The sequence below is a fragment of the Stenella coeruleoalba genome, assembly GCF_951394435.1.
Source record: "Stenella coeruleoalba genome assembly, chromosome: 3".
Classification (NCBI taxonomy): domain Eukaryota; kingdom Metazoa; phylum Chordata; class Mammalia; order Artiodactyla; family Delphinidae; genus Stenella; species Stenella coeruleoalba.
Genome location: NC_137148.1, coordinates 112,967,144 through 112,991,511, shown reverse-complemented (window position 1 = coordinate 112,991,511; position 24,368 = coordinate 112,967,144). Strand labels below are relative to the sequence as shown.

Below are 24,368 nucleotides of genomic sequence, written 5' to 3'. Positions count from 1 at the left end.
CATCAGAATAATTAAAGCTGATTATGAGACATTAACTTTCGCATTGTGTGATTCGATGATGTTTAATGCCGTACCCACGTGCCATCTAAAATAATCTTGCATGCCACTTGATGTATGCGTACCAAACCTTAGGCAATTCAATCCAAAAAGAGCCAGCTCTTCCTGAGTGAGCTCCTTTGCCCTGGCCTCACCACCAAGCCCCAGACCTTTGCATGAAGTAGTTCTCCAACATGCCACAGATGGGGTGGGTTGGGGGGCCTCTTAATTGACTGAACGTACCCCCACCCTGCCTTGCTGCCGGTCACCACTTCTGGGCCCCAGGCATCCCCTCTGGCTCTCAGTGTCCCTCCAAGTGTAACCTCACAGGCCAGGTACCCCCTGCCTTGATACAGGGACCAGAGGGCCCCAGCCAGAAGGCCAGGTACCCCTGAGCCTGGCTACTAATCTCAAACAACAGTCCCATTCCTTTTGGCATGGGCTGGCTCCATGCCAGCTTCAGCCTACATCCCACTCTTGGCCAGAGCAGTGGCCTGTTCCTTAGTGTGCAATGACCCTACTCTGACTCCACCCAACACCCGGTCAGGCCCAGGCAGCAGCAGGAGTGCAGGTTCACCTTCACGCAAACCCCTGTCCTTCCCACAGGAGGCTAGGTGATGGCGCCCGGGGGTGGCAATATGTCTTAGCAGCCTGCAAGCCTTGTGTCACTGGAACCCACTTGGCTGGAGGCCACACAGCCAGAGGGACTCAGAAAGGCAGGCGAGGTCACATGTCACTGAAACCAAAGAGAAGGATGTTGAGGCACTAACCAGTGAGACTTTGTCCAAAAAATGTCCAGAGTCACCCCATCACCAGAGACAGAGCCAGCACCCACAGCCTGCACACCCAGGTCCCAGGCAGCCCGTGAATCATGTCACTGACCCTCCATCTCACCCCCTGACCTTAAGAGACCCACAGGCCCGTGGGATCAGAGGACAGAGGTGGAGATGCCCTTTCTGGGATTGGAGACCTTTTGTGAGCTCTTTCCTTCCAGAACCGTCTCTCCCTCATACCCCACCCTTTCTCCAGTTTTCCTGTTTCACAAACCAGACTGCAACCCCTCGAAAGCCCTGGCATGACCATTCTCCAAACCCACTGCTGTCTGCTTCCATTTGGAAAATCACTTCATTTCAGAGCCTGGGCTTGGCCTACTTGCTATTCAGTTCTTAAAATGGACATTCTAAAATGCAACCTTCAGTCACAAATCACTATGGTTGCCAAAGCCATCTGTATCAAACAAAAACGAAAACAAACAACACAAAACCAAAAACACACACAAACCCAAACAAACCAAAACAAAAACATTGCCAAGGGCGATGGTTAAAATAAAAGTCTGCAAGCAAGGGCACCACCAGCGTTCACAGAGGATGCGGAGACCACTCCACTCCAGCGGTTAAATACTCACAGTACACAGGGAAACCAACACCAGCAGCAATGAACTCCAACCTCAGACAGCAACACTTCACCCTTGATCTTCACCCCAGCCTCTTGGTGATGCTGAGTGCTTTAATAATAATTCCCCTAGTGAGCAGAAGAAATAAAAATAGCTTTACCAGGCACCAAGGACCGGTGCAGCAGTTTATGAAATCCTGGGGCTGTAATGCTTGCAGTCTCCCAAGTTTCCATTTAACAGCTAACGAATGGCCCCATCGCAGCAGGAAAGGCACCCTTGCCTCGCCTCTCTTGGTCTCTCCGCAGACAGGCCAGCAGGGAGGGAGCGTGTGTCACTCAGCGACCACGTAATGGGGAAGAGGTCCCGCAGGGATCCCAGCCCTGTGACCTCTGCCTGTCAAAGCCAACCTCCAAGGCCCTTTATAATCTTTCCCGAGACTTAAATGTATGGGTACACAAAGCTTCCTAATGGAAGGTCGCTCTGGCTTGTGTAAAGAGCTGTGTAAACTTCATCTCTGCATTTACTCAGCACCAACCTTGTTTAATTTCCTGCCTGGGGATGTTCAGGGAACGTGACCATCCTCTCTGAACATCTTTTGGAAAAGAAACAGTGCCCTCCCACTTTGGGACCAAAGGACCCCCTAAAAAGGGCAAGATACCTCCTCCAACTTTACCAACAGGAAAGACGGTTTGACCACACTCTCTGTTAAGTTTCTCACTAGCAAAAGCAGCTTAAGACTGAGTAGATGAGAACAGACTGCCAAGTCTGAGGCTCCAGGGCACCCTGACCCAGCCGTGTGACCTTGGCAGGTGACACCAGTCCTCGGGGCTGCAGCTTCCTCCTTGGGAAAATGGAGGTGCTAGCGTGTCTGTCTCACAGGTTGTGAGCAGCAAGTGCTTGGCCTATGGAAAGAGGTGTGAACCGTGGCTACTAGAACTGCTCTAAATTGGAGGTGGCCCACCACCTCCATTGCAGACTCTGGAACCCAATGCCCAGGTTCAAGTCCCAGTTCCTCCATTCACAGGCTGCAAGGCCTGCAAAATGCAAAATGATGATGAAAAGCAGCAGCTCTGACGAAGGAATGCACATTGCCAGGGACCCCAGGTGCAGAGATTTCCCTGCCCCACCAGGAGCAATGGAGCTGCAGTGACCCTCCATCCACACCAAGTCCTCTGCAGACACCCCCTACTCTTTGCCCACTTCCTGAATGATCACAGCACAATTTTGGAAACCAAAATCACTTACCATAAACCCTTACTTTATAGCCCAAAAGGCTGAGGCCTGGCCCAGATTCCACTTAGGACCTCCCAGCTGAGGCACCCAGCCTTCCTGCCACTGCCTGGTTGTCTTACCTGACCTCATGAGCAGGGTGGAGAGGAAGCCGGGGGTCGGCAGGGCCACCATGACTCCCCACACAAACATATGCAGGAAGTTCCAGGCCAAATCACAAACTAAGCTACAAACCAAAAATATTTTGATGTTTTTCTTCATTTTATATTTTTCAGATGGGCACAATCTTTAATGAAAAAGAAAATTTTAATTTTGTTGTACCTTAAAAAACAAACAAAAAACCCAAGACCCAGAGGGTTACTGACAGCAGGGGCTTCACCTGGATAAAATCCCCTCCATCCAATCCACATGCTGCCTCTCCCCTTGGCTGACGGTGTCCCTGAGGAAGCTTCTTCCGGTTTCACATAATGTCCCTGGGATCCTGCTGGCTGAGTAAAATGCTATCCCAAATAGCTCAGGCCTTCAGAGAAAGGGACTCTGCTCCCTGCCCGAGCAGCCCACATCCACGGCTGCTGCATCACTGTTACGTGGAGGCTGTCCTGTGCTAACATGGATAAACCTTGCCCCTCTCGGAGCCAGCTTTCCCATCTGGAAGATGAGAAGTTGGCCTAAGCAGCGGCCGGGCACAGGGGCTCAGGGCCCTATGCCCTTGGAGCACATTGGGCAGCACCCCAGGACCAAGGTGGGCAGATGGGGTCATGCTAAGTCCTGCCAGGTCCCACTCTCCACCTCACACCCACACCCACCCCCATGCTCAGGGAGGCTCCCCACAGGCCTTGTCCATGGAACTGCAGGAAAACACTGAGGAGGGTCTCCGGAGCATTTCTGCACCTCACTTAGCAAGCAGTCAAACCCTCTGTAGGGTCAGGACAGGCCCACAATTCAGTGTTATACAAAGAGCTCGCAGAGGCGTTTCTCCTGGGCTGAGCTGGGCTTTGTGGGAATGCGCTCTGGCCGAGGATGGCCTTGCACACCTTGCTTGCTCTTGTTAAGCCTGTGGGCAGGTGCGAGGTGCAGTGGGGAAGAGGGGAATAACGAACTCATCTTCCCACAGGTTCCTGCAGCCGGCGCTCACCAAGCTCTCCCACATCCTGTACCCCTTGATGGGGGAAGGAGGTGTGGGGGAGGGAGACAAGGCTGTGACCTTGGCTGACCCTGTAGGGGTCTCAGAGCTGGGACTAGGGTGAGGACTGAGGTGCCCAGGGTGCAAAATGGAAGGAGGCACACTCCCTCCTGACCCTGCACTTGCAGAACCTTGAGGGCGATTGCCTCCTTGAGCTTCGTGCCAGACCATGACAGTCCAGGGCAGTCAGTGCTTCTTGAAGAGTGCAGGGGCTGCGGTGGCCAGGCCACTGGTTCCCATTCTAATCTGGGGGGCTTGGAAAACTTCGCAAAGGAAGTGAAGAGTTTGGACTCCTGGAAAGGAGACACCCCTTGGTTCTGCTGACTGCTCACCCCTGTCCTGGCCACCAAGCCTTTGCCAGGGCTGCCAAGGGCAGGTGGGCCATTGCCAGCATCACGTCTTCCTCTTGCCCTCTGTGCCTGAGCAGAACAGGCCAAGGGCGCTGATAAAGTGAGCTCATGGTGGGGAAGCACATGTGTCCTCAGCTAGAGAGGAGCCTGGGCCCACGGAACCAGCCCCAGCTTGTCTGGGAGCCCTCTGCCCTTACCCAGGGCCTCCCTGCCCTCCCCAAACTACCCAGTCTTGGGACTTGGAGCCAACCAGGCTGTGCCTGGAAGGAGAATGTCCACAAGAACAAAAACAGGTATCCATGCCTATCTGAGTCTGGTCTCTGAACCGGTTGGCTGTCCATATTGTCTCTATTTTGCGTGTGTCTCTATTCTCAGGTCTGTAATCGTCTCTTTGTCTGTCTTTCCATGACCCTGTGTTTTTCCCTCCTCCCTCTCTGTGTGTCCTTCTGTCCGAGAGTGATGTGAGGCCAGGCGCGGGGGGGGGGGGGGGGGGGGGGGGTGTGCATACCTGTCCTCTCTCGCTCTCATTGGTTCGCAGCCGCTCCCCGGGGACAGCCGCCGCCAGTCCCGCCCCCCTCCAACCCCCCCACCCCCCGCCCTGGACCTGAGCGCGCGCGGGCCGCCTCAGAGCTCAGTCTCCAGCTCGAGACAGGAGCGCAGCAGCCGAAGCCAGCGGGGACAGGTTCTCCGCACACCCGGCATCTCAACAGGGACTCGAGGCTGCAGAATTGCTCTGAGACTCAGCGGCGGCAGCGCGGGAGGACGCGGAGGACTCCCTGTCTGCGCCCTCTGTGCACTCGGCTTCTGGCGGCGCCCAGCAGGGATCCCGAGCTGCGGCCACACTCACCACTCAGCTTTCGCCGCCGCTGTAGCCCAGGGGCGCCCCGGAGCCCGGAGCTCACCGGAGCTGGGGTCCGAGCTGAGAGGGCGGCCGTAAACCCGGGTCGCTGATTCGGGACCGCGGGTTGCGACGGCGAGAAACCCGAAAAGTCCGGGGGTCGCGGGCGCCGAGCCGTCCAGCTCCGAACCGTGGGGTCCACCACCCCACGGGGAGGGCAGCTGAGCGCGGCTGGCTACGGAGCGGCGGCGGCCCGGGGGCTCCGCGGTTCCGGCGACCCCGCAGGCACCTGGCTCACGGTCAGTCACCCGTAGCGGGAAGAGCAGGGCACGCCATGGAAGCGCGGGGCGGCGCCGGGCGGCGCAAAGCGAAGTGAGGCGGTCGGGCCGGGGTCGGCGGCCCCGCGGGCCATGTACGGCGACGTGTTCAACGCCACGGGCGGCCCCGAAGCGGCGGTAGGCGGCGCGCTGGCCCTGGCAACCACGGTCAAGGCGGAGGGCGCTTTGCCGCTGGAGCTAGCTACCGCGCGCGGGATGCGGGACGGCGCGGCCGCCAAGCCCGACCTGCCTACCTACCTGCTGCTCTTTTTCCTGCTGCTGCTCTCCGTGGCGCTCGTCGTCCTCTTCATCGGCTGCCAGCTGCGCCACTCGGCCTTCGCCGCGCTGCCCCACGACCGCTCGCTGCGGGACGCCCGCGCGCCCTGGAAGATGCGGCCGGTGTAGCGGCGGAGCCAGCCACGCCGGCAGGCGCCCGGTGCCGGTCTCGCCACCAGCAGTCGGTGTGAGCCAGGCAGGGTGCATCTGACGCCCCTGGGAACACTGCGCCCTGACCCCAACACCCTTCCCGCCCTCGAGCAGCACCCTGGGCGTCAAGGGAGTAGGAGGCGTTAGGAGGCTGTAGAAGGTCCCGATCCTCGTGGCCGCAGGGAACTAAGGTTCTGCTTCCCTGGAGGACTCTGTCTTCCCTGGAGGACTCTCTCTTCCCTGGACAGCGGGCCCAGCTGAAGGGGTGGGGGGGGCGGGCAGGGGGTGCCTTCCTGCAAGACGGCGCTCCTGCCCGTACAAGGGAGCCTTTCTCGCCGCCCGCTGACTTCCCTACTTTGCATACCCAAGGGGCAGGCGCTGTGAGCGCGCAACTACCCGAGCGCCCAGCCAGCCCGGAGCTGCCTGTCCGGAGTCCCCGGCCCTGCAGCCGTCTTCTTACGGCTATTACCACCTCTCCCACTCTTTGCACCGAGAGTCCCACTAGAATCTGAGTGTGAACTCAGCCGGACTTGGGAATGATGGCTCTCGGAAGCTTCGTCCCCTGGGGAAGGAGGGGACTCGAGTTTCAATGGGTCCCGCCCGGGTCTGAGGACCCAGTTTCTCTGCCCGCACGCGCAAAGGGGGAGCCGGTCTAGAGGCGCAGGGTCCCACCTGCAGCACCCTGTGGTCAGGAAATAGTGTCCTCCATCTCCAGAGGCCGCATTTCTACAATAAAACCTCACCGAATTAGACCCAGTGCTGAGGACGCTCTGGTCATTGGTTGCGCCACTTGGGAAAGGGGGATAAAGGGCAGGGCGATCCTGAGCTGAGGCTGAGACCCAAGCGCAGCGCGCCTCCCACCTCCCTGTGGCCCAGGTCAGTTTTAATGATGCTTGCTCCTCTCCAGCTCCACCTTTCCCCAGGGTCAGTTACTTGCTCTGGCAAGTGTCTTCCGAGTGGGTCTCAAAGAGGAATTGCTGCCTAATCTGCTGAAAAAAAAAAAAATTCCCTCTAATAGGGCTCCATGGAGACCTTCCCTGTGGGGTGGTTCCTCCCACCTGGCATCCACTCCGTCGCTCTCAGAGCCTCTCTGGGCCTGAGCCCTTCCAGGAGCCTTTTCTGGACCAGAACCACCTGGTGAAGGAAGGGCCTGAGGGTCAGGCAATGGGGGCAGCTGCTCAGCACTTCTGCCCAAGGTAGACAGGGAGGCCAGCTCTGGAAAACACAGCAGGAAAGCAATGGATGAATAAGCCCAGCTTGGAGGAGCAGATTTCAAAGAACCTGAGAGGGAATAGAAAGAATTGTGATAACCTTGACCATTTTCAAAGTTAATCTAATTCTAGGGAGAATTCTTTACGGTGGTTTAAAAGTTTCAGGAGTCACCTGGCTCATTAGGACACCGGAGCTTAGAGAATGTTTGACTTAAAGGAGATTTGGTAGATTATCTAATCGAGTAGTTTTAAACCATTTAGGGGTCACTCCGATTTTGAGAATCTGAAGAATACTAAGGACGCCTGTCAGGCAAAATGCATACAGGCACACAGTGCTACAAACTTTTTGTGAGGGTTGACACTGAAACCCATCTAAGGACCCCAGCTGAGGCTGGGAAAAGACTTGCTACGGCTCCAGTCTCAGGCTAGGGCTCCTCACCACCACTCCTCCTCAGCCAGTGCCCAAGATCCCCTCCTGCTCCTATCCCATGAAGCAGCAGAGATGAGCAGCTGACAGTTCATCTTGGGCTTGATTACCCATGTCTTGGAGAGCTAACACCAACCAAGCCCTAATGGAGCTAATTCTATGATAACCTCACAGAACAGTTTGGTTTTTGGAAATGTAGCTAAACCTTTCTAGCCTATAGTAATGGTAACTCAGCTAATCCATGTGACCCTTGGTTGCAGAGAAGACAAAATGGAATAAATTTTAAGGAGGTATGAGAGCCCTGGCTGGCATAATGAAATCACACACTGCTGATATGCGGGACCCTCCAGCTTTAGTCTGGGGTCTGTGAGGGGTAAGAGACTAATGTAGAGATAGCGTATTCCGCCTCCACATCTCCCCATGGATAGATCTCAAGGCAGTATGCAGTGGTCAGAAGCACAAGCTCTGGAGTCTGTCTGGCTTTAAACCCCAGCTCCACTGCTCACTGGTTGTGTGACCTGTGCAAATTACTTAATCTATCCTAGCCTGTTTCCTTATCTGTGAAATGAGTATTATATCACCTAGCTCTACAGGGTTGAATGTCAAATGATATAATCAGTGTAACATGCTAGCACTCAAATATTAGCTGTTATTGTAACTGAGCCTTAGGCTTGAGGCAGCACTGCCGAAGGGAGAAGCTGACCCACAAACAGGATGTGCTCTCACCACAGCTCTACTGTGACCACAAAAAAATGCGGGGGTGGGGGGGATGATCAGTGGACTTCTGGCTTAGAGGTCATCTGAAGTTCCTGGACCAGAACCAGTTGAAGCCAGAGTGATCCAGGAGGTTCTTGGGATCCCGTAATACAACACTGTCCCAAGGCAGCAAGAGGTTAAGGCTAAAAAATGCTAAGATGGAGATAACTTGGAAACCATCTTTCTGATGTCTCTACAGGGTTTCAGTGGTCTTAGCCACCTCAGCCAAAGGTTTGCCCACTTCAAATGAACAGGTACTTCTGGAAGAAATTCCTAAGGAATTGCGCCGTGTAGATCTGGAATCTAGAAACCAAGCAGGGTCAGTATGAAGAACTGGACTAGAGTTCTGCTTTTTGCCAGGGCTGTGACCCTAAATAATTTCATTCTCATCTCTAGGCTAGTGTTAGACTAGTTGAGCAGTAATGGGTCCTTTGTCATGTGGGACCTAGACCCAGATTCTCCTCTGGAAAGGATGTAGCTGAGTTCATGTCTGTCTTCTGCTGATATGCAGGCTAAGTGGACTATAACGTGGTAACTGGACATTTAGATGGGTATCAGGAAGGTCGATCTATGCACACACATCCTCCTGCCCTTTGTTCTTCCACCAAGCCCATGATGTCTTGGAATTACCTTGGAAGGGCTGGGCCTGCAAGCTAAATTGAGGAATAGGACCTATGACACACGTTTTTGGGCTGCTCTTCCATAACCAGTCACTGGGGCAGGAGAGAGGGTTGAGAAGACATTTCTGATGGGGAGTAAGAGGGTGGGTAGGGTGGAAATTAGGGAAGTGGTTAAAGATGCCAGGAACCAGGAGAAGCAGCATAATGTAGAGACCAAGAGCCAGAGTCCTGGAGCCCGGTAACCTGACCTTGGCCATCCACTCCATGCCACGCTCATGCTTCTCGATTTCCGAAAACCTGCTTCCTCATCTGTAAAATGGAGACAATAACAGTACCTGGCTCACGGGATTTTCACCATTGTGGGAGACATTGGAGGTAAGGCGTTCAACTCATGTTTGACATGTGGTAAGTGCTCGAATGTGAGCTATCCTTATTATTCGCCATCAGGGTGACCATTTCAAAAGTGTTTGCAGCAGCAAAAATAGCAACTGCTTTCCCTCAGTGACTAAAATTCATCACCTTTCCATATAAATTAGACCTTCCTCCAGTCTTCTCCATCTCAGTAAACTGAGCCATCATCTGGTTGCCCAAAGTAAAAAGCACATGGTGGTCATCCTGACCCTGAACTCTTCTTCATCTTCCCATGTGCAGTCCATCCTAGACACCACTCTGCTCCATCTACTCCCCTCCATCTCCACCAACGTGACCTGAATTCAAAGCCCAGCATTCACTTCTGCCTCTCTCCAAAGCACGCGTCCGATCCCAGTATCTGCCTCCAGCCCCAGCTTACACTCCAGTGGCTTCTCCTTGTTCTCAGGATTTAAAACAAAACTCTAACCTTGGCCTACAAGATGCAGCATCCTCTGGCCCCCACCAACCTCTCCAGCCTCATCCCCTCACACTCCTCTTGCACTCCAGGCTCAAGACACAGTGGCCCGTTGATCCCTAAAGCCTCTCTGCCTAAGCTGCTTGTCCCCCCTCCTTCATCCAGCTAATGCCTCCTCATCCCTCAGGTCTCTATCTCTTCCTCAAAATGGATCTGCCCGAGTTCTCAGAGGAGGTCAGTTACATTCATTCACAGCCGCCGATCAGGTCCCTTACCGCAGCCATCAAGTAACTGTGTTGTAGTTCGTGGCCTAACGTCTCCCCTCTACTGCCGTGTAAGCTGTAGGAGGTCAGGGACAGCATGTGCCTGCTCTGCTCACTGCTGCTTTCCTAAGGCCCAGCATAGCGTTAAGCACAAAATAGACACTGAATAAGTATTTGTTGACTGGAATATAATGGAAAGACAGCTAGGCGTTAAGGTAAACTCTTGCCTGTGGGTTCTTCATCCCAACACTTCACCTTTGATTTGCTGCCTTAAACTAAACTTGCATCAGATGAAATATTGAGTTGAACACTCCTCATTGATCAGGCCTCCAACTGGCCTGTTTCCTGGAGGTAGTAATCCACCAAGTTGTTAGCAACTGACATTTCTTGTCTCCATCTATGTAACACTTCAGTTATTATTGTATCCTGCAGAGACTAAAGAATGTGCAATTTAAAAGTCTGTACCTTTAGCTATTTCTGCTTGAATTACTCCTTTTCCTGCAGGGAAGCTGAGTTCTTTACCATGTCATTCATATGCTTTCTGAATTGCCTTGACTAAGAATCAACTAAATCACTACTTCACATACTGACTCCCTCACCTCTTCTTGGACTTTGATCAGAGATTTCCTTCTCAATGAGACCGTCTCTGGTTTCTGGATCTAAACCTTCAACCACCTTCCTTCTCCCACCCCTGACATTTCAAATCTTCCTTCTCCCACCCCTGACATTTCAAATCTTCCTTTCCTACTTTTTCTCCTTAGAACTTACCACTACCCTATATATTTTTTGTCTTATTTTGTCTCCATCAACCGGAATGAAGATGCTTGAGAGAAAGTATTTTTGTTTTATTCAGTTTTTCCTCAGCCTGACATCTAATAGGCCCTCAAATATCAGTTAAACAAATGAACAAACAACCTGATACTGCTCACGTAGGACCAGAAAAAAATCAAGATATTCGGAAAAACAGGAGTAGAGCCTGTTTTTTAAAGTCTTCTTGATTCTCCATTTCTGCCCCTCCTCCACCCTCCAAAATTCATCAAATAACCCTAACTAGATAGAGACTGAAACCACTAAACTATGTTATAGTTTCCCTTTCCATGAGGGCAGGAATGACTCCCTGCGACAGCTCTGCGGCCGAGCCTGGAGCCTGACTTGCAGTAAGCACGCAATAAAGGTCTGGTGAGAGTAAGTGAAGAAGCAAGTAAGGACTCACCAGGTTACAGCCTGACTGTTACAACAAAGTGCACTCCCCACCTCCAAGTTTCTTTTCCACATAACCTTCCAAGAGTAGCACAACTCTGTCGCCCTCATCCCTTGGCTCCCGTGTCCACCTTGAGGTGGCTACTCTAGTTCCTGCCATGCTATCTGCATTCTAGCCACAGGGAAGGGGGGAAAAAGCAAGAGGGCTCCTCTGTGGAGCATTATGCCAAGATGACACGTATCATTTCTGCTATTATGCCAATGATCATAGCTTAGTCGCATGACTGGCCACAGCTGAAAGGGAGGCTGGGAAATGTGGTATGCAGCTGGACAGAGGTATTCAACGATTAAGGAGAGAAAATGGGTATGGTAAACGTCTAGCAGTTTATTAAACAGACAGTAAAAGGACAGCACCTTTCTTTTCATATGAAGATCATCTTTGCAGGCTCCCTGTTCATACATAACGAGTTTGTGCTTGCATTCATCATCTTCACCTTCACTGCCATCATTAACTTGGCCTAAACAAATTCTGTAAAATTCACAGAATTTTATGTAAAGAAAAGACAACCAAGGGATGTTTACCATTAATCTTAACTAATGTCTGCATAGCCCTTCAAACCCTCCTCTGCTTTCTCTCCCACCACAATCACACACGCACTCTCTTTAGCAAAATTAATCTTTTATTCTGAAGTACAAACACAGGTCACTGTTCTGTTTCTCAAAGGCACTGCATAGGGTGCCCCACCTGAATGCAATTAAAGGCCTGACCCTCAGGCACAACAGTTGGGGGTGATATTATGGAATCTAAACCAGGGCACTAAAATCTAACTACAGGGTTCTTAACACTGCCGCCCCTGCCCCTGTAAGCCATGAACTAAAAAGCACACTTTTTTTTGTTGTTGTTGTTATTTTCTCTTGTCAAATACATCAAGGAAACTGTGCCCTTTCGATTCTCTGGGAAAATATTAAATGTCAACAGGTTAAAGCTCCAAGTTGCCTGTTAATTTTGTAGGTTCTCTAAGCAACAATCCAGGAGCCTGATAACTTTGGGGCAAAGGTCCAAAAGCTCAAAGAGAAAGAATAAATATGAACGTTCTTAGTTGAGTTTCCCCCTTTCTTCTCCTATGAGGTGGGTAATAAAGAGATCTAATAAAGTACTGAGCTCCAATCCATTCAATTAAGTATTGTCTTATTACATAGTTTAAAGCTAAATTCTAGTATAAAAAAATCATATCTGGTTTCAGTACTCTCATTCATTCAACAAATATTCGACTGCTTACAATATATCAAAAACTGTTCTAGCAGTGGGAACACATATCTGGCCACAGCTTACATTCCCATGAGATGACACAGTCTATAAACAGGGTAGAGAAATAAAACATGTAGGATGTTGGACGGTGATAAATGCTACGGAGAATGAAAAACGTTTTTTTCTTTCTCCTTCTTTTCCAAAGTCTTATTTTCCTTCTTTCTGAAAGCCTTCCCAGATTAATCCCAATTGGCTTCTTCTGTCACTTCAGCAGTCTCATTAAAATATCTGGAGAGCTAAGCTTGATGTAATATGTTTTGGAAAGGTCTGCCATTCAACAAAACAAGAGACAGCTCAGAGGACAATGCTCTCTTGGGGATACAGAATTCAAGAAACACTTTGGAACCAAACCAATTTCTCTTAGAACCCTTTCAAAAAAGGAGCTATAGCTTCACCCATAATCAGCTAAATTCTTGTCAAAGAAAGGAAAGGACTGATGTAGAATGACTACCTGAATAGTTTAGAAGGATACATGCACAGATGTTTAGTGGTTCACTATTGGTTTGGGATTTTTAGTTCATACTTTTCTGTACTATTAAAATTCTCAGCATTTATCTCAGATAAAACTATTATTTAAAATGAAATAAAAGGTGACAGGAAAGGGATAAGAGATTAAGAAAAAGTGTAAGAAGGCTTTCAAAATCCATCCCAAACATCAAAAAACTGCCTCAAGAAACACCCCTCACAGCAACTATAACACATGTCCACTTGAAACAATATTGATAATAATCTTAACCACCAACCTGAATTCTCCTTCCACCCCCATGCAACATACTTTAAGATGGAGATAGTTAAGCAAGTTGCCAAAAACTCTTCCTTATATTTTCCCTATAGCCCCTTTAAAATACAACCACAAAAAGTGATTTAGACGGAAAGAACACAGGACTTTTTTTTTTTTACAAAAGTCAGTTTATTAAGATAGGCTTACAAATTCAACAACAAAAAACACAGTAATATTTAAAATGTTAAATGGGAGGGGGAAATACTTTCTTATAGCCCGCTGATAGCCTTCTTATAAATATTTATAAAATATGAATTGCATCAAAACTGCTGTAATATGGAATAGCATTAGCCATTGAGTTCTCGCGTCTAAAAGAAAATTGAAGCCGATGTCACAATTGATCCCTGTCACCTGAACTGTTTTGGCTATTGCAATTTGAAAACTAATTATCTTAAATCTGAGAGAAGCCAACACCACCTCTCACTGTTCACTGAAATCTTTTGCCAGAACAAATGTTTTTAAAGTATGCTTCTAAAACAGTGAACTTGCTACTAAACGCCTTACACTTGAAATAAAAAAAAAGAAAAAAAAAGCATAAGAAGAAACTGATTTGCAATTTGCAGATATGGATTCTTTTGATGAAGCCTTTTCTCTAAAGAGAATAATAAGAGCTTTTATATTTATTCTTTCAGGTTAAAATATTTAGTTTGGGTTTTTCTAGTGGGGACACATGGATTTTCACCATCCCCTTCTAATTAGAATAAGTTTGTACTTCTTGTATATACAACACAGAAGGTAGTAAAAGTAGGCAGGCATTTGGTGGGGATGACAAAACTAATCTGTGATTTTGAACTTCTTTTAAAAAGAGAAAATTAAGAAAAACAAGGCTAATTCGCAAAGTGGGTAATCAAGGATTAATCTACTAAGGTCAAGTAGCATCAGAAATAATTCCTCTGATTCAAAGAAGTAGCAGAAATGTAAGAGATGATGGTTATGATAATAATAATAACAAAAGAGTTCTGATGTGGCGGGCACTAAGTACTATATTTGTATTACTTTATTTAAACTTCCCCCAAATCCTACGAGTAGACTTTTACTTTACAGATCAGGAAACTGAGGCACAGAGTGGTTAAGCCTAAGGGCACAGAGTTAAGGAAGCTCTGAGGTCCAGGACTCAAATGCAGGCAAGCAGACTCCAAAGCCAGCTCTGCTAACAACTATTCTGTCTCTCAATCATCTGGTCAAGACCTCTAATTTTAGATAGAGCTAGGGAAGGGAAATTAGTGGTTAAACTAAAAACCTCCAGACTCTAGATTCAAATCCTTTTTCAAAACAAAACTAAACTAACAAAGAAAAACACATCAACTCTCTTATAAACAGAATAGAAACATACTGATCCTTCTGAGGAAACCTCATGCTGGGTGGAAAGGCCTAGTATATTCAATTTCTATCGCTAGTGCACAAACAGATAACACAGCCGGTCACAGCAACTGATAATCTCATCCTTTTTTATAACTTCACTCAATGAAACATGTTAAATCAAAAAAGAATAGCCCCCAAAACAAACAAAAACACACATTAAGCAGATTTTGAGATTTATTAAAATAAAGTATTAGCAAACAATATCCAAAAACAAAGTTCTTAAGAGTTATGGCTTTGAAAAGCACAATATAGTAAAACCTAATACATTTTTATAAGTATCAAAAAGATAACAGAATTGAAGCATGTTGCTAGAATTTCATTTTCTACAACATAAACAGAAGGAGAACAAGTACAAGTAAGAAGCAGACCTAGAGTGCAGCCAGTGATTTGGTCTTTATCATCTGCATATGAAATATCTTTTTAAGAGAACATGGGCAGGATTACACACAAATACCCAGTTTTCATGATTACAGTCCTACCCAATTTTAGCATAAGTGATTTTCAAAATGCAACTTTAACCAACCACGTTGAAAAGAAAAGCACTTGCCCAACTATTATCTCCAAGAGTCCCTACAGTTAAAATACTTTATGAATAAATCAAAGCAACATGATCTCCAATGGTATTAGAAGGGAAAATCTGACTCTAAAAGACTTCTTCTTTACTTGGGATTGTTTGGCCTCACTGGAGTTCTGTTATAGCTAACACCAGCTAGTATTAAGAAGGTACTACCTATCAACGGGGTAAAACAAAATCTAGCTCTACACAAAATTTCAAACTTTTAAAAAACAGTTATCTTCAAATAAATCCTTAAAGGACAATGGTTTATGACGAATTTAGGAATTTTAAGAACTGAATTATTTGGACACAAACCTTTTTCACTCTGTCATAAATAACAGAAGAATCCTGCTCTGAGACTAGATCTTTTCAACAAAACAACTCACCACATGTTTTACAGCAATTGCTACAGCAAATATTACAGCATAAGCTCTTATTTTTTAAAAAATTTGATATGTAAAATCCTTCTCATTGGTTTTTGTAAATCATCCAATTTTAGGGTAACACCTCAATCATAATAACTGCATTTTAGAAGAGAAGTTTCTATTATGAAAAATCCAATATAACAAAGGCTTGACAAATACTCTTACCTCTTGTAATTAGGACATGCTAAACTTCAATCCAGTGAATTACAAAGAACTAAGTTTCTGTTTAGCAGGTATTGACTAGAATTGTTTACGTAGAAGAAATGCCTCAAATTCTCTCTCCATACATGCATCTTCTGTGAGAAGTAAACCTCCCCAGTCCCACCTGTTTTAATGAGGAAACTGCTACTCTCCAGGGGTTGAAACAGGCATCAAACCTGAGATTACCACCCAAAAAGCTGCGCTACTGAATATCTGAGGAGATGCCCATAAACCAATACTTAGGAAAACTCCTGCAAATGAAAATCACCAAACACTTCTAAAACCAGCAGGCTATCTACTACCTTAAAAGATTCTTGCTTATCTAGCTGATGGGTATAATGAGGACACACATTCATAATTCCTACCAGAGAGATTAAGTGAGGATTTAACTAATAAGGAAGAGCTCTGAGCCTCTTAAAAGTTAATAGGTCCAAAATTTAAATCATCATCGGAAGCTGAATTTAATAATTATCAAAAGATTTTTCCTTCTTCAGAAAGTATAAAAGATATTAATATATTTTAAGTAGGAGAATGATAATGATCCAAAGTAATATTAAGTAAGCAACTAGAAAAAGTATAAAGAAATGGAACTAAAATGGTATATTAGATGCTCTCTGTAATAGAAATACAACACTTAAACAGGTACTATCAAAGTTGAATTTAGAGTTTCTCTGCTACTGGCATGATTTCATTTTTGTATAAACTTTCTCCTTTAAAAGAACATTATTACAGGGGAACTGTTTCCCACAGGTACTCTAAGATAATACTGAAGATTATATAATGTGAGCCCCAGTCCTTATCTTAACAATAGATTCCAAATCTGAATACTTACTGATCATTTTACATCCTAAAAGAATGTCTTACTCTCAAATGTTATGAAAAGTATAAAATAGCTACACCCTCTTTCCATACTATTAAGTATAACTTATTGAACTACCTATTGACAGTAATCTTACTGTGGATTTCACCTCAGAAACCCAGACAATTCTATTATCATACTGATAGTTTACTTACATAACAAGAAAATGTAAAAAGTGATTTATAGTCTGATATATATATTTGACATTTAGATTGATGTCTTCCTTAAATTTTCTCTAAAGAAAAAACGTTCACTTCAGTAGATCAGTAACATGCCTACTAGTTTATATTCCATAACGTAAGCCAGGTAATTATGTAGAGATGTTAGTCAAATGCACCTCTTAAATTATTTTTTCCAGTCAGCATCTTTTTGTTGCTTTAATACATTACTGAGACTAATTTCGATTCTGTTCCTCTTTTTGCATTTACCAAACTGGCTGTAGTTTTATTATTCCCAGACTCTGTCTTTTCAGCTGGCATGTATTTATTTCAATGTTGTACATGCTATAAAATGTGATTTTTCTGGTTGTGATGATGTTTTCATAAATTTGACTATAAACCATTCTGGAGATTAAATGAAAGCTTAAAACTGTAATTTTATGAAATGGTTTCTTTCAGAGGTGCTTTTTTCATTGGTAGAATTTTACTTAGTTTTTTTAATCTCACTGGCTAATTTTTATTTCCCATCCATTCCTGTACTGAGCAGCCTCAGGAATTATAGGACCAGCTGGATTGAATGAAGTTTTCATATAAAACTCAGGGATGTGGAGTTAACAACTTTTAGGAAATACAACAGGCTTAATTATACTTCTATATGAAACTCTTACCAGTTAATTGCTTCAGTACTGTCATTCGAGACACAGCTCCTTAGAGAAAACACAGAGAAAGCCAATCACATAAAATCTTGCTAACTCTAAAGGCTGTTACATGAATAAAAACAATTTTTAATTAACTCAGTTGTAAGCATCAATAAAACAATTCAATAGTTTCCACCAGCTCAAGCCCACTGAAGTTGATTACATGTATCTGCCAGTCAACCTAGGTAGTTATTCTACAAATTTGTTCCAAAGATTGTGCCATGAGCCTGTTAAGTAGAAGAATGATGTAAGTAGCTAAGTTCTATCACTAAGCAAACAAACCTCTTTCGTGTGGCTGACACAATTCTGGAAGATTGCGAATGCATGTCATGTAAAACTTACGTTTAAGGCTCAGGTGACTGTCAGAAAGTTTCCTTTTACTTAGCAAAGGACTGTGAGCTGGAACACATATGGCACTTCATCTGAGAGAACTAAAACCATCCATTGGCTGCACTTTATAAAAGCAATAAATAATGTTATGGAAAACAAAAGGAACTGCATTCTCCTTTACTCAAAAAATGCATTTTTTTCCTCATAAGAGCACAAAGGGCAAAGTAGAAAGTCAAATGAAACTAACATTTTAAACAGAAGACTGACATGGCTCCACATATTTTTAAAAGGCACTGGAAAATAAGCTTCTTCTAATAGGTAAGTTAGGTGATTTTTTTTTTCCAAAATAATGTATTTGTTCTTCATGCCATAACTAAGTGTCCATCTGACTGCTCCCTAGAAAAAGAGGTTAAGAGTCCTTTACTCAAAGCCCTTAAGCATGACTGATTAAATGAATATTTTAGAGTTTTCATGTCTTTCCTCTCTGAGGATTGTGGAGACTGGTATCCACATAGGTGCTAAAAAAAATGGAAAAAGAGCACCCATGGTAACTGAGAGAATAGTCTGTATTCTTTGATATGTGAATGTTTTCAAATCAGCTAGCTCAATTCATTTAAGCATCAGACAGGTGGCCTCATCCTTGGGGCCAGACTGAAGAGGCTCCTATGGCTACAGGACACAGGTCCTTGCATGGGGAAACAGACACAAGAGCAATGGGATGAAGTACATGATTTTCCAACATTAATATCATCCTGCAGGGAATTAAAAAGGCACCTTCAATTGGAGCTACAGAATAACAGTCTTACAATCTAGGTTGAAAATACAACAAAAGCTAGAAAAAGCATAACTTCCTATAACTGTAATCTATAAATTGCAGTGTTTAATACAAAAGGGGTACCAAGGAAGCAAGGATGAACATGTAAGTCCAAGTCACTTGAGTGTGTTTCACAAAAGGTTACTCTAAAAACTATCACCCATCAAAGTGCAAAATAAAAGATTAATGCATGTCAAAATTAGAGTTCTTGCAACATTGGCCAAAAGCAGCAAACACAACTGAACAAGGCCGTGCATGCACTGTCACTAGCTATAAAGTAGTACTTATGACAGATTTGAGTAAATGACATATACTGGAGATCCGTTGTTTGCAGTAAGTTTTTTTAAAAAAAGGAAATATTTTACAAAAGATAATATTGAGTGAAGTCACAATACACTGACAAACATTTAGCTGTATTAAATGTAAATTTTATGTCACTTAGAAAACTATCACTTGGCTTTTACTGAACACTACCTGTTAGAGCAGTGCATAGTGTTCCTTCAAATAAACGACTTTTTTTTTATAGTTTCCTTTAAGCCCCTACCATATGCTTTTATAAAACAATGAATTACACTTTTTTAAAGCTGGTAGGACTAAGAAACTGGTAAAAGTACAGCTTCTGGAGAATCAAGAATAGAACGGAAGACTCTCATTGAACACCTTCTTATACTGTTATAATTTTCATCATGTGATCTATTACTTTTCCAAAAAAATTTAACAAATAAAAAAACTGCTGGGACAATAAGGCAAAAGTATGTTCCAGTTTAAGATCAATGCCAAACTTCTGAACTGGGGCACAATACTCACTTTGCATCTTTCACAACACTTTTGAGAGTTAATCACATGAACATGAATACAAACAGATGTTGATTCATCACAAAAACAAATGTATTGGTCACAATTATGTAGAAAAAAAATAAGCTGTAATATCTGTTTTCCATGTAAGCTCACAGTATCTGTACTGAAATTTTCCCTAAAATTAAAACAAGTCCACTAATAATATAACTGAAAAAGAATACTTCTACACTATGAAACAGAAGAAATGGGGTTTAGAGGGGAGCCCATCTGAGTGAGGACTTTATCCAGCCACTGAAGAGGCCCATGAAGATGAATCTCAATCCAACATGGGGTGCTGGTAACATCTTGCCGGTGATATTCTGCTCCCCAGCCCTATGAAAATGAACAGATAACATGGCAAGTCACGTTTTAAATTGTCAACCAGTCGAAACCAATTTCAACACACTAACAAAAATAAACTTTAACAGTAGAGATATACAGACATACCTAAAGGAAAAACTATCACAAAACCAATCTTAGCATTCACCATGAAATTAAAAGCAACACAATAGCTGCATCATTATAATAACATATAATCCCTTAATAGAAACCCTTGGAACAAGATATGTTTCAGAATTCTTTTTTTTATTACTTTTAGGAAGTTAATAATGGTAAAATACCTCATAATTAAAATATTAATATTCCTGCAGTGAGCTAGATTCTCTCTTAATGGGATAAATAAAACTCAAATATAACCTCATGTAAGTTCACATCAGATTTTGTAAACAAAAAGCTTTCGATTTTCAGGGTTTTTTTTAAACATCAGATAAGGCGTTGTAAATCTGATCAATGCATACAAATGTAATTAAAGTGGCAGTCACATATCATTATCCTTTAAGATGGGAAATTACTGGGATGAATTGAGCTGGACCACTTTAGCCTAAAACTCCAAAGAGTAAAACAGAATTTTTCCACTTCTATTTGCCTGAATTTAACTAGCTCTCTGCTTTACTGCTTACAGTAGTCCTGGCCCAGGAAAAGTAAGCAGCTGTGATGAGGGTGGATTGGGAGACTAAATTGAATATGCAAAAGCCATGTTTCTATAGAAGGCAAGGGAAATGCCTTCAGGGCTATTGATAAACTGCTGCATAAACAGGCCTATAACAAAGCCTATAGCAAGAAAACACTGGGCTGTGGGGCTGTGGGCCAAAAAGAAAAAAAACGTACACAGAGCATTTGACAATTGCTCTTCTTTGGCTAAATCCTTAAGGAACAAGCAGGTACAGGACAGGTTGCTGAAATATAACACCAAAATTCTTTCTAAATTTTGCCTATGCACCATCATTTGGAATACCAATAAAATTAGGCCAAGAGCAAATGATAAATTTGAAAAGTTCTTTGAACTTTTCATATCCTTAATAACAGAGCTTAAAACAAGGAAAATAATTTTAGTATGGTAAAGAATTCTTTACATCAACCTAATGGGATCCAATAATGATTGAAACTGCTGAAGCTAAGAAACTTAAAAAGCAATTTTAATATTAAATGCTTTCTAGCAATTTAGCCTTTAACTGAAATTCTTTTATAAACTCAGCCCCTATTCAATATCAATATCAATACTGAGCACTTTATAATGTCTGGATTATAAAATAAAATCTTAGACCAATCATGTGGTTTAAGTTATAAATTCAAGAATTTTATTTAAAAACCTATTAAATCAGGTAAAAAATAGTTACTACCTTTCATTTAACAAAGACTTTTTAAAATTATAACCTACAGACATATAATATACATATTTACAGTGACTCAAATTAAACTACAGGTCACAACCCACTCACCTTGACAAAACTCATTCGAATGGTACACATTTTGGTAAGCTCATATACTGCCTCAAATCCATGGTTGACAGACTGAGCCAGAAGCTGGGCAAACTCCTGATTGTTAAAAATTTTGAGGCTGCAGCTGCTGGGAATCTTACAGACAGTGGTAGGATGAAAGCCATGATGAAAGTTGCAGTTCCTACTCTGTACAAATATGCTGCTGTCACTGAGGCACTCTGCATACACCTCTCCACCAACATAGTACAGATGAACACCTTAAAAAGACAGGCATTACAAGAGTAAACTTAACAAAGCAGTATAATGAAATCGAGGAAGTTGTATGAGGTGCAACCAAGAATAACCACTACACTATAGCAAGTCTTCAGACAGGAGCTACCACTAGATGGCCTTATGCTGCCAAAGATAATCAAGAGGTTAATGTGCCTAAATCTAAAATGATCCTCAAATAACTAAGACTTAAGCCTCAAGTTGGCAGCATATTAGGTTATCAGTTCTCAGGTTTTTTTTTTCCTTTTCCAACAATCATTTATCATCTCTATGAAAGAAAGCAATGGCAAAAAAAAAAATCCCCAAAAAGCACCTTATGATGAGTCCTTTCAAAGGAATTCTTAGTGCTATCAAGTATCATGAATAGCTGTTTGGCAAAAAGTTTTGCACTCTTTTTGCTAATGGAAAGGTCTGCAGCATTTAAAAAAAAAGAAGCTAAGTCACATATGTAATTTCAGGTCATAGGAAAAGCCTTTAAATGGCAGATGTATTTTACTTTCCTTTAAAAAAATGTTTTGGGTATTTAAAATATATATAAATAATATATGAATGTTCAATATTTAAAAATTCAAATTATATAGCTAGAGCTGAAGTTGTTCCCAACTTTTCTCTACTGCAAATAGTACTAAAAAGACCATCATAGTACACACATGTGAGTCACAGACTAGTTTCAGGCTATGACATTAAAAACTAGTTTTGCTTCTGGGCAAATAAAAATGAGCCATGGAAGAAAGGATCCTAGAACTGTATACTGGGAAAAAAGAGGAAAATGATTCTAGAATTTAAGAATTCACCAAGTAGATTTCTCTTAAATTATTCTACTGCAGAATGAAAAATCAATGCATAGAAGTGAGGCATTTTACCTAAAAAAATCATGGCAAGTTGACAGTTCTGTCAAAAAAGAATGGAAACTTTCTTTCCAACTTATTTTTGGACATAGTATTTTTCTGAATCTCTTCTATAAGAAATCATTTTACAATTAAAGTTATTTACCTTTTGTTCCTAATTTGGACCAAGACTTCCTCAAGTCAAAGAAGCAAAAAGTAGCAAGTGGTAAAAACAAAACTTCTTAAAAGAGAGGCAAACAGCTCTACCTGGGATAGGTTTCCTTTCTGACCACTTGATGCATGAGACATTTCACTGCAATGTGAAAAGTTCCTTGTTTGCTGTGGCAACTATCTTGCAGGATGAATTATAAATAAAACCCTGTTACCTGAATTTAAAAGGTGGGAGAAGTGGCAGTGAAGCCATTGAAGACTTACGTCATTCAAACTGGATATCCTACCAGTAACCCTGTTCCTCTAACATAATGGAAATTCTTTCAAGTCTTCAACCCAAAATATTCCACAAATACCATAATTTAAAAATTTTAATCCTTCACTAGCATTCATATATTCTACAAATATTTCTTGTGTATGTACTATGAGCCAGGCAGCATTCTAGTTGCTGAAGATATTGTTGTGAACAATGCAAATTTCTGTACAGCTTGTATTTCAGTCAAAAAGACTGAAAATTAAAAAAATAAACACAGAATAGTATGATTTCAGACCCTAAGTACTATGAAGAAAAAATAGGTAGGATAAAGAAAAGAAGTCTGTCTTTACTTAATACATTCTTCAACATCTCCAACTTGAGGGCAGGACCATGCCTTAAGCTTCTTTGTATGCCCCAGAACCTTACACAATGCAGACTACACAGCAAGCACAACAAATGACTGAATTCAACTGAATGTAGGAAAATGACAAAAGTACCTTTTCCAATATGTCGTCTGGTGTTTTCAATTGTTGAATTACGATTAACATTTGACAACAATCCCAAGCAGAATCTACTTTTGTTATTTGAAGGGTCTGTGAATCCATCTACTAACACACTAGTAGAAGATGCATGGAAAGCTTCCCCAACACGATTGTTTAATTCATAGTAGACAATTGAACACCAATGTTTGGGCTCTTCATAGGCAACAGGCTGAACATCTGTGAACAAACCAGACAGAAAAAATGTTTAATGATTATCAGAAACTCCAGGCTCTGTGTTTCCTTTAACCCAACCCAAGCACTATATGAAAAAGAAAATTTTCAGATATTTCACTTAAGTCTCACTTGTCCTTCCTGACTTTCAGTCTGTTTGTATGTTTGTTTTCAAAAAAACAAACATCAGAAATGCCTTGATCATAACAATTTTCAAAATTATACATATACACGGATAGGCAACATCACATTTTAAGTTATTTTTCTAGCAGAATCTAATCCAGGTTTAAATTTGAGATGACAAACCTCTGTTTCAGCAAACTGAAAGACTTAACTATACCAGTATCTGTAAAATTATTTTAAACAAAAATTTGAACTAAAAAACTAAGTAAGGCTCTTAGCAAACTAGGAATAGAGGGGAACTTCTTCAACTTGAGATAAAGAACATTTACAAAAAACTTACAGCTAACGTCATACTTAATGGTGAAAAACTAGAAGCTTTTCTGCTAAGATCAGTAACAAGACAAGGATGTGCTCACCACTCCTTTACAACAACACACTGGAAATCCTAGCTGAGGCACTAAGACAAGAAAAGGAAATAAAAGGTATACAGATTGAGAAGGAAGACATAAAACTGTCTGTTCTCAAACGACAAGATTGTCTATGCAGAAAATCTGAAATGACTGACAAAAAAACTCCCAGAACTGATAAGCACTTATAGCAAGGCTGCAAGTTGTAAGGCTAATATACTAAAGTCAATCACTTTCCTATACCAGCAATGAACAAGTAGAATTTGAAATGAAAAATTCATTACCATTTATATCAGCACTCAAAAAATTAAATATTTAGGTAAAAACCAAACAAAATAGATATAAAATCTATATGAGGAAACTATGAAACTCTAAAGAAAGAATTCAAAGAAAAACTAAACAGAGATATATAGTCCA

At 43.1% G+C, this 24,368-nt stretch overlaps 2 protein-coding genes across 2 annotated transcripts in view; one reads left to right on the top strand and one right to left on the bottom strand.

The window, feature by feature from the left end:
• Positions 1–5,416: 5,416 nt before the first annotated feature.
• Positions 5,417–5,940, top strand: SMIM32 (small integral membrane protein 32). The gene has a single exon (XM_079916315.1). It carries the CDS (start codon positions 5,441–5,443, stop codon positions 5,750–5,752), a length of 312 nt encoding a protein of 103 aa, XP_079772441.1. The 5' UTR covers positions 5,417–5,440; the 3' UTR covers positions 5,753–5,940.
• An 11,478-nt stretch (positions 5,941–17,418) lies between these two features.
• The window catches only part of SMAD5 (SMAD family member 5), a 47,877-nt gene continuing 40,927 nt past the window's right edge, over positions 17,419–24,368 (bottom strand). Inside the window, exons 5-7 of the mRNA XM_079915693.1 lie at positions 23,206–23,427; positions 21,185–21,441; positions 17,419–19,739 (exon numbers count right to left, since the gene is read on the bottom strand). Coding sequence (XP_079771819.1) covers positions 19,596–19,739; positions 21,185–21,441; positions 23,206–23,427 — 623 coding nt within the window. The 3' untranslated portion in view covers positions 17,419–19,595. The remainder of the gene's footprint in view (positions 19,740–21,184; positions 21,442–23,205; positions 23,428–24,368) is intronic.

Bases quoted from the DNA above. Each gene is read 5' to 3' on its own strand.
- SMIM32 (XM_079916315.1), top strand. From the start codon at position 5,441: ATGTACGGCGACGTGTTCAACGCCACGGGCGGCCCCGAAGCGGCGGTA.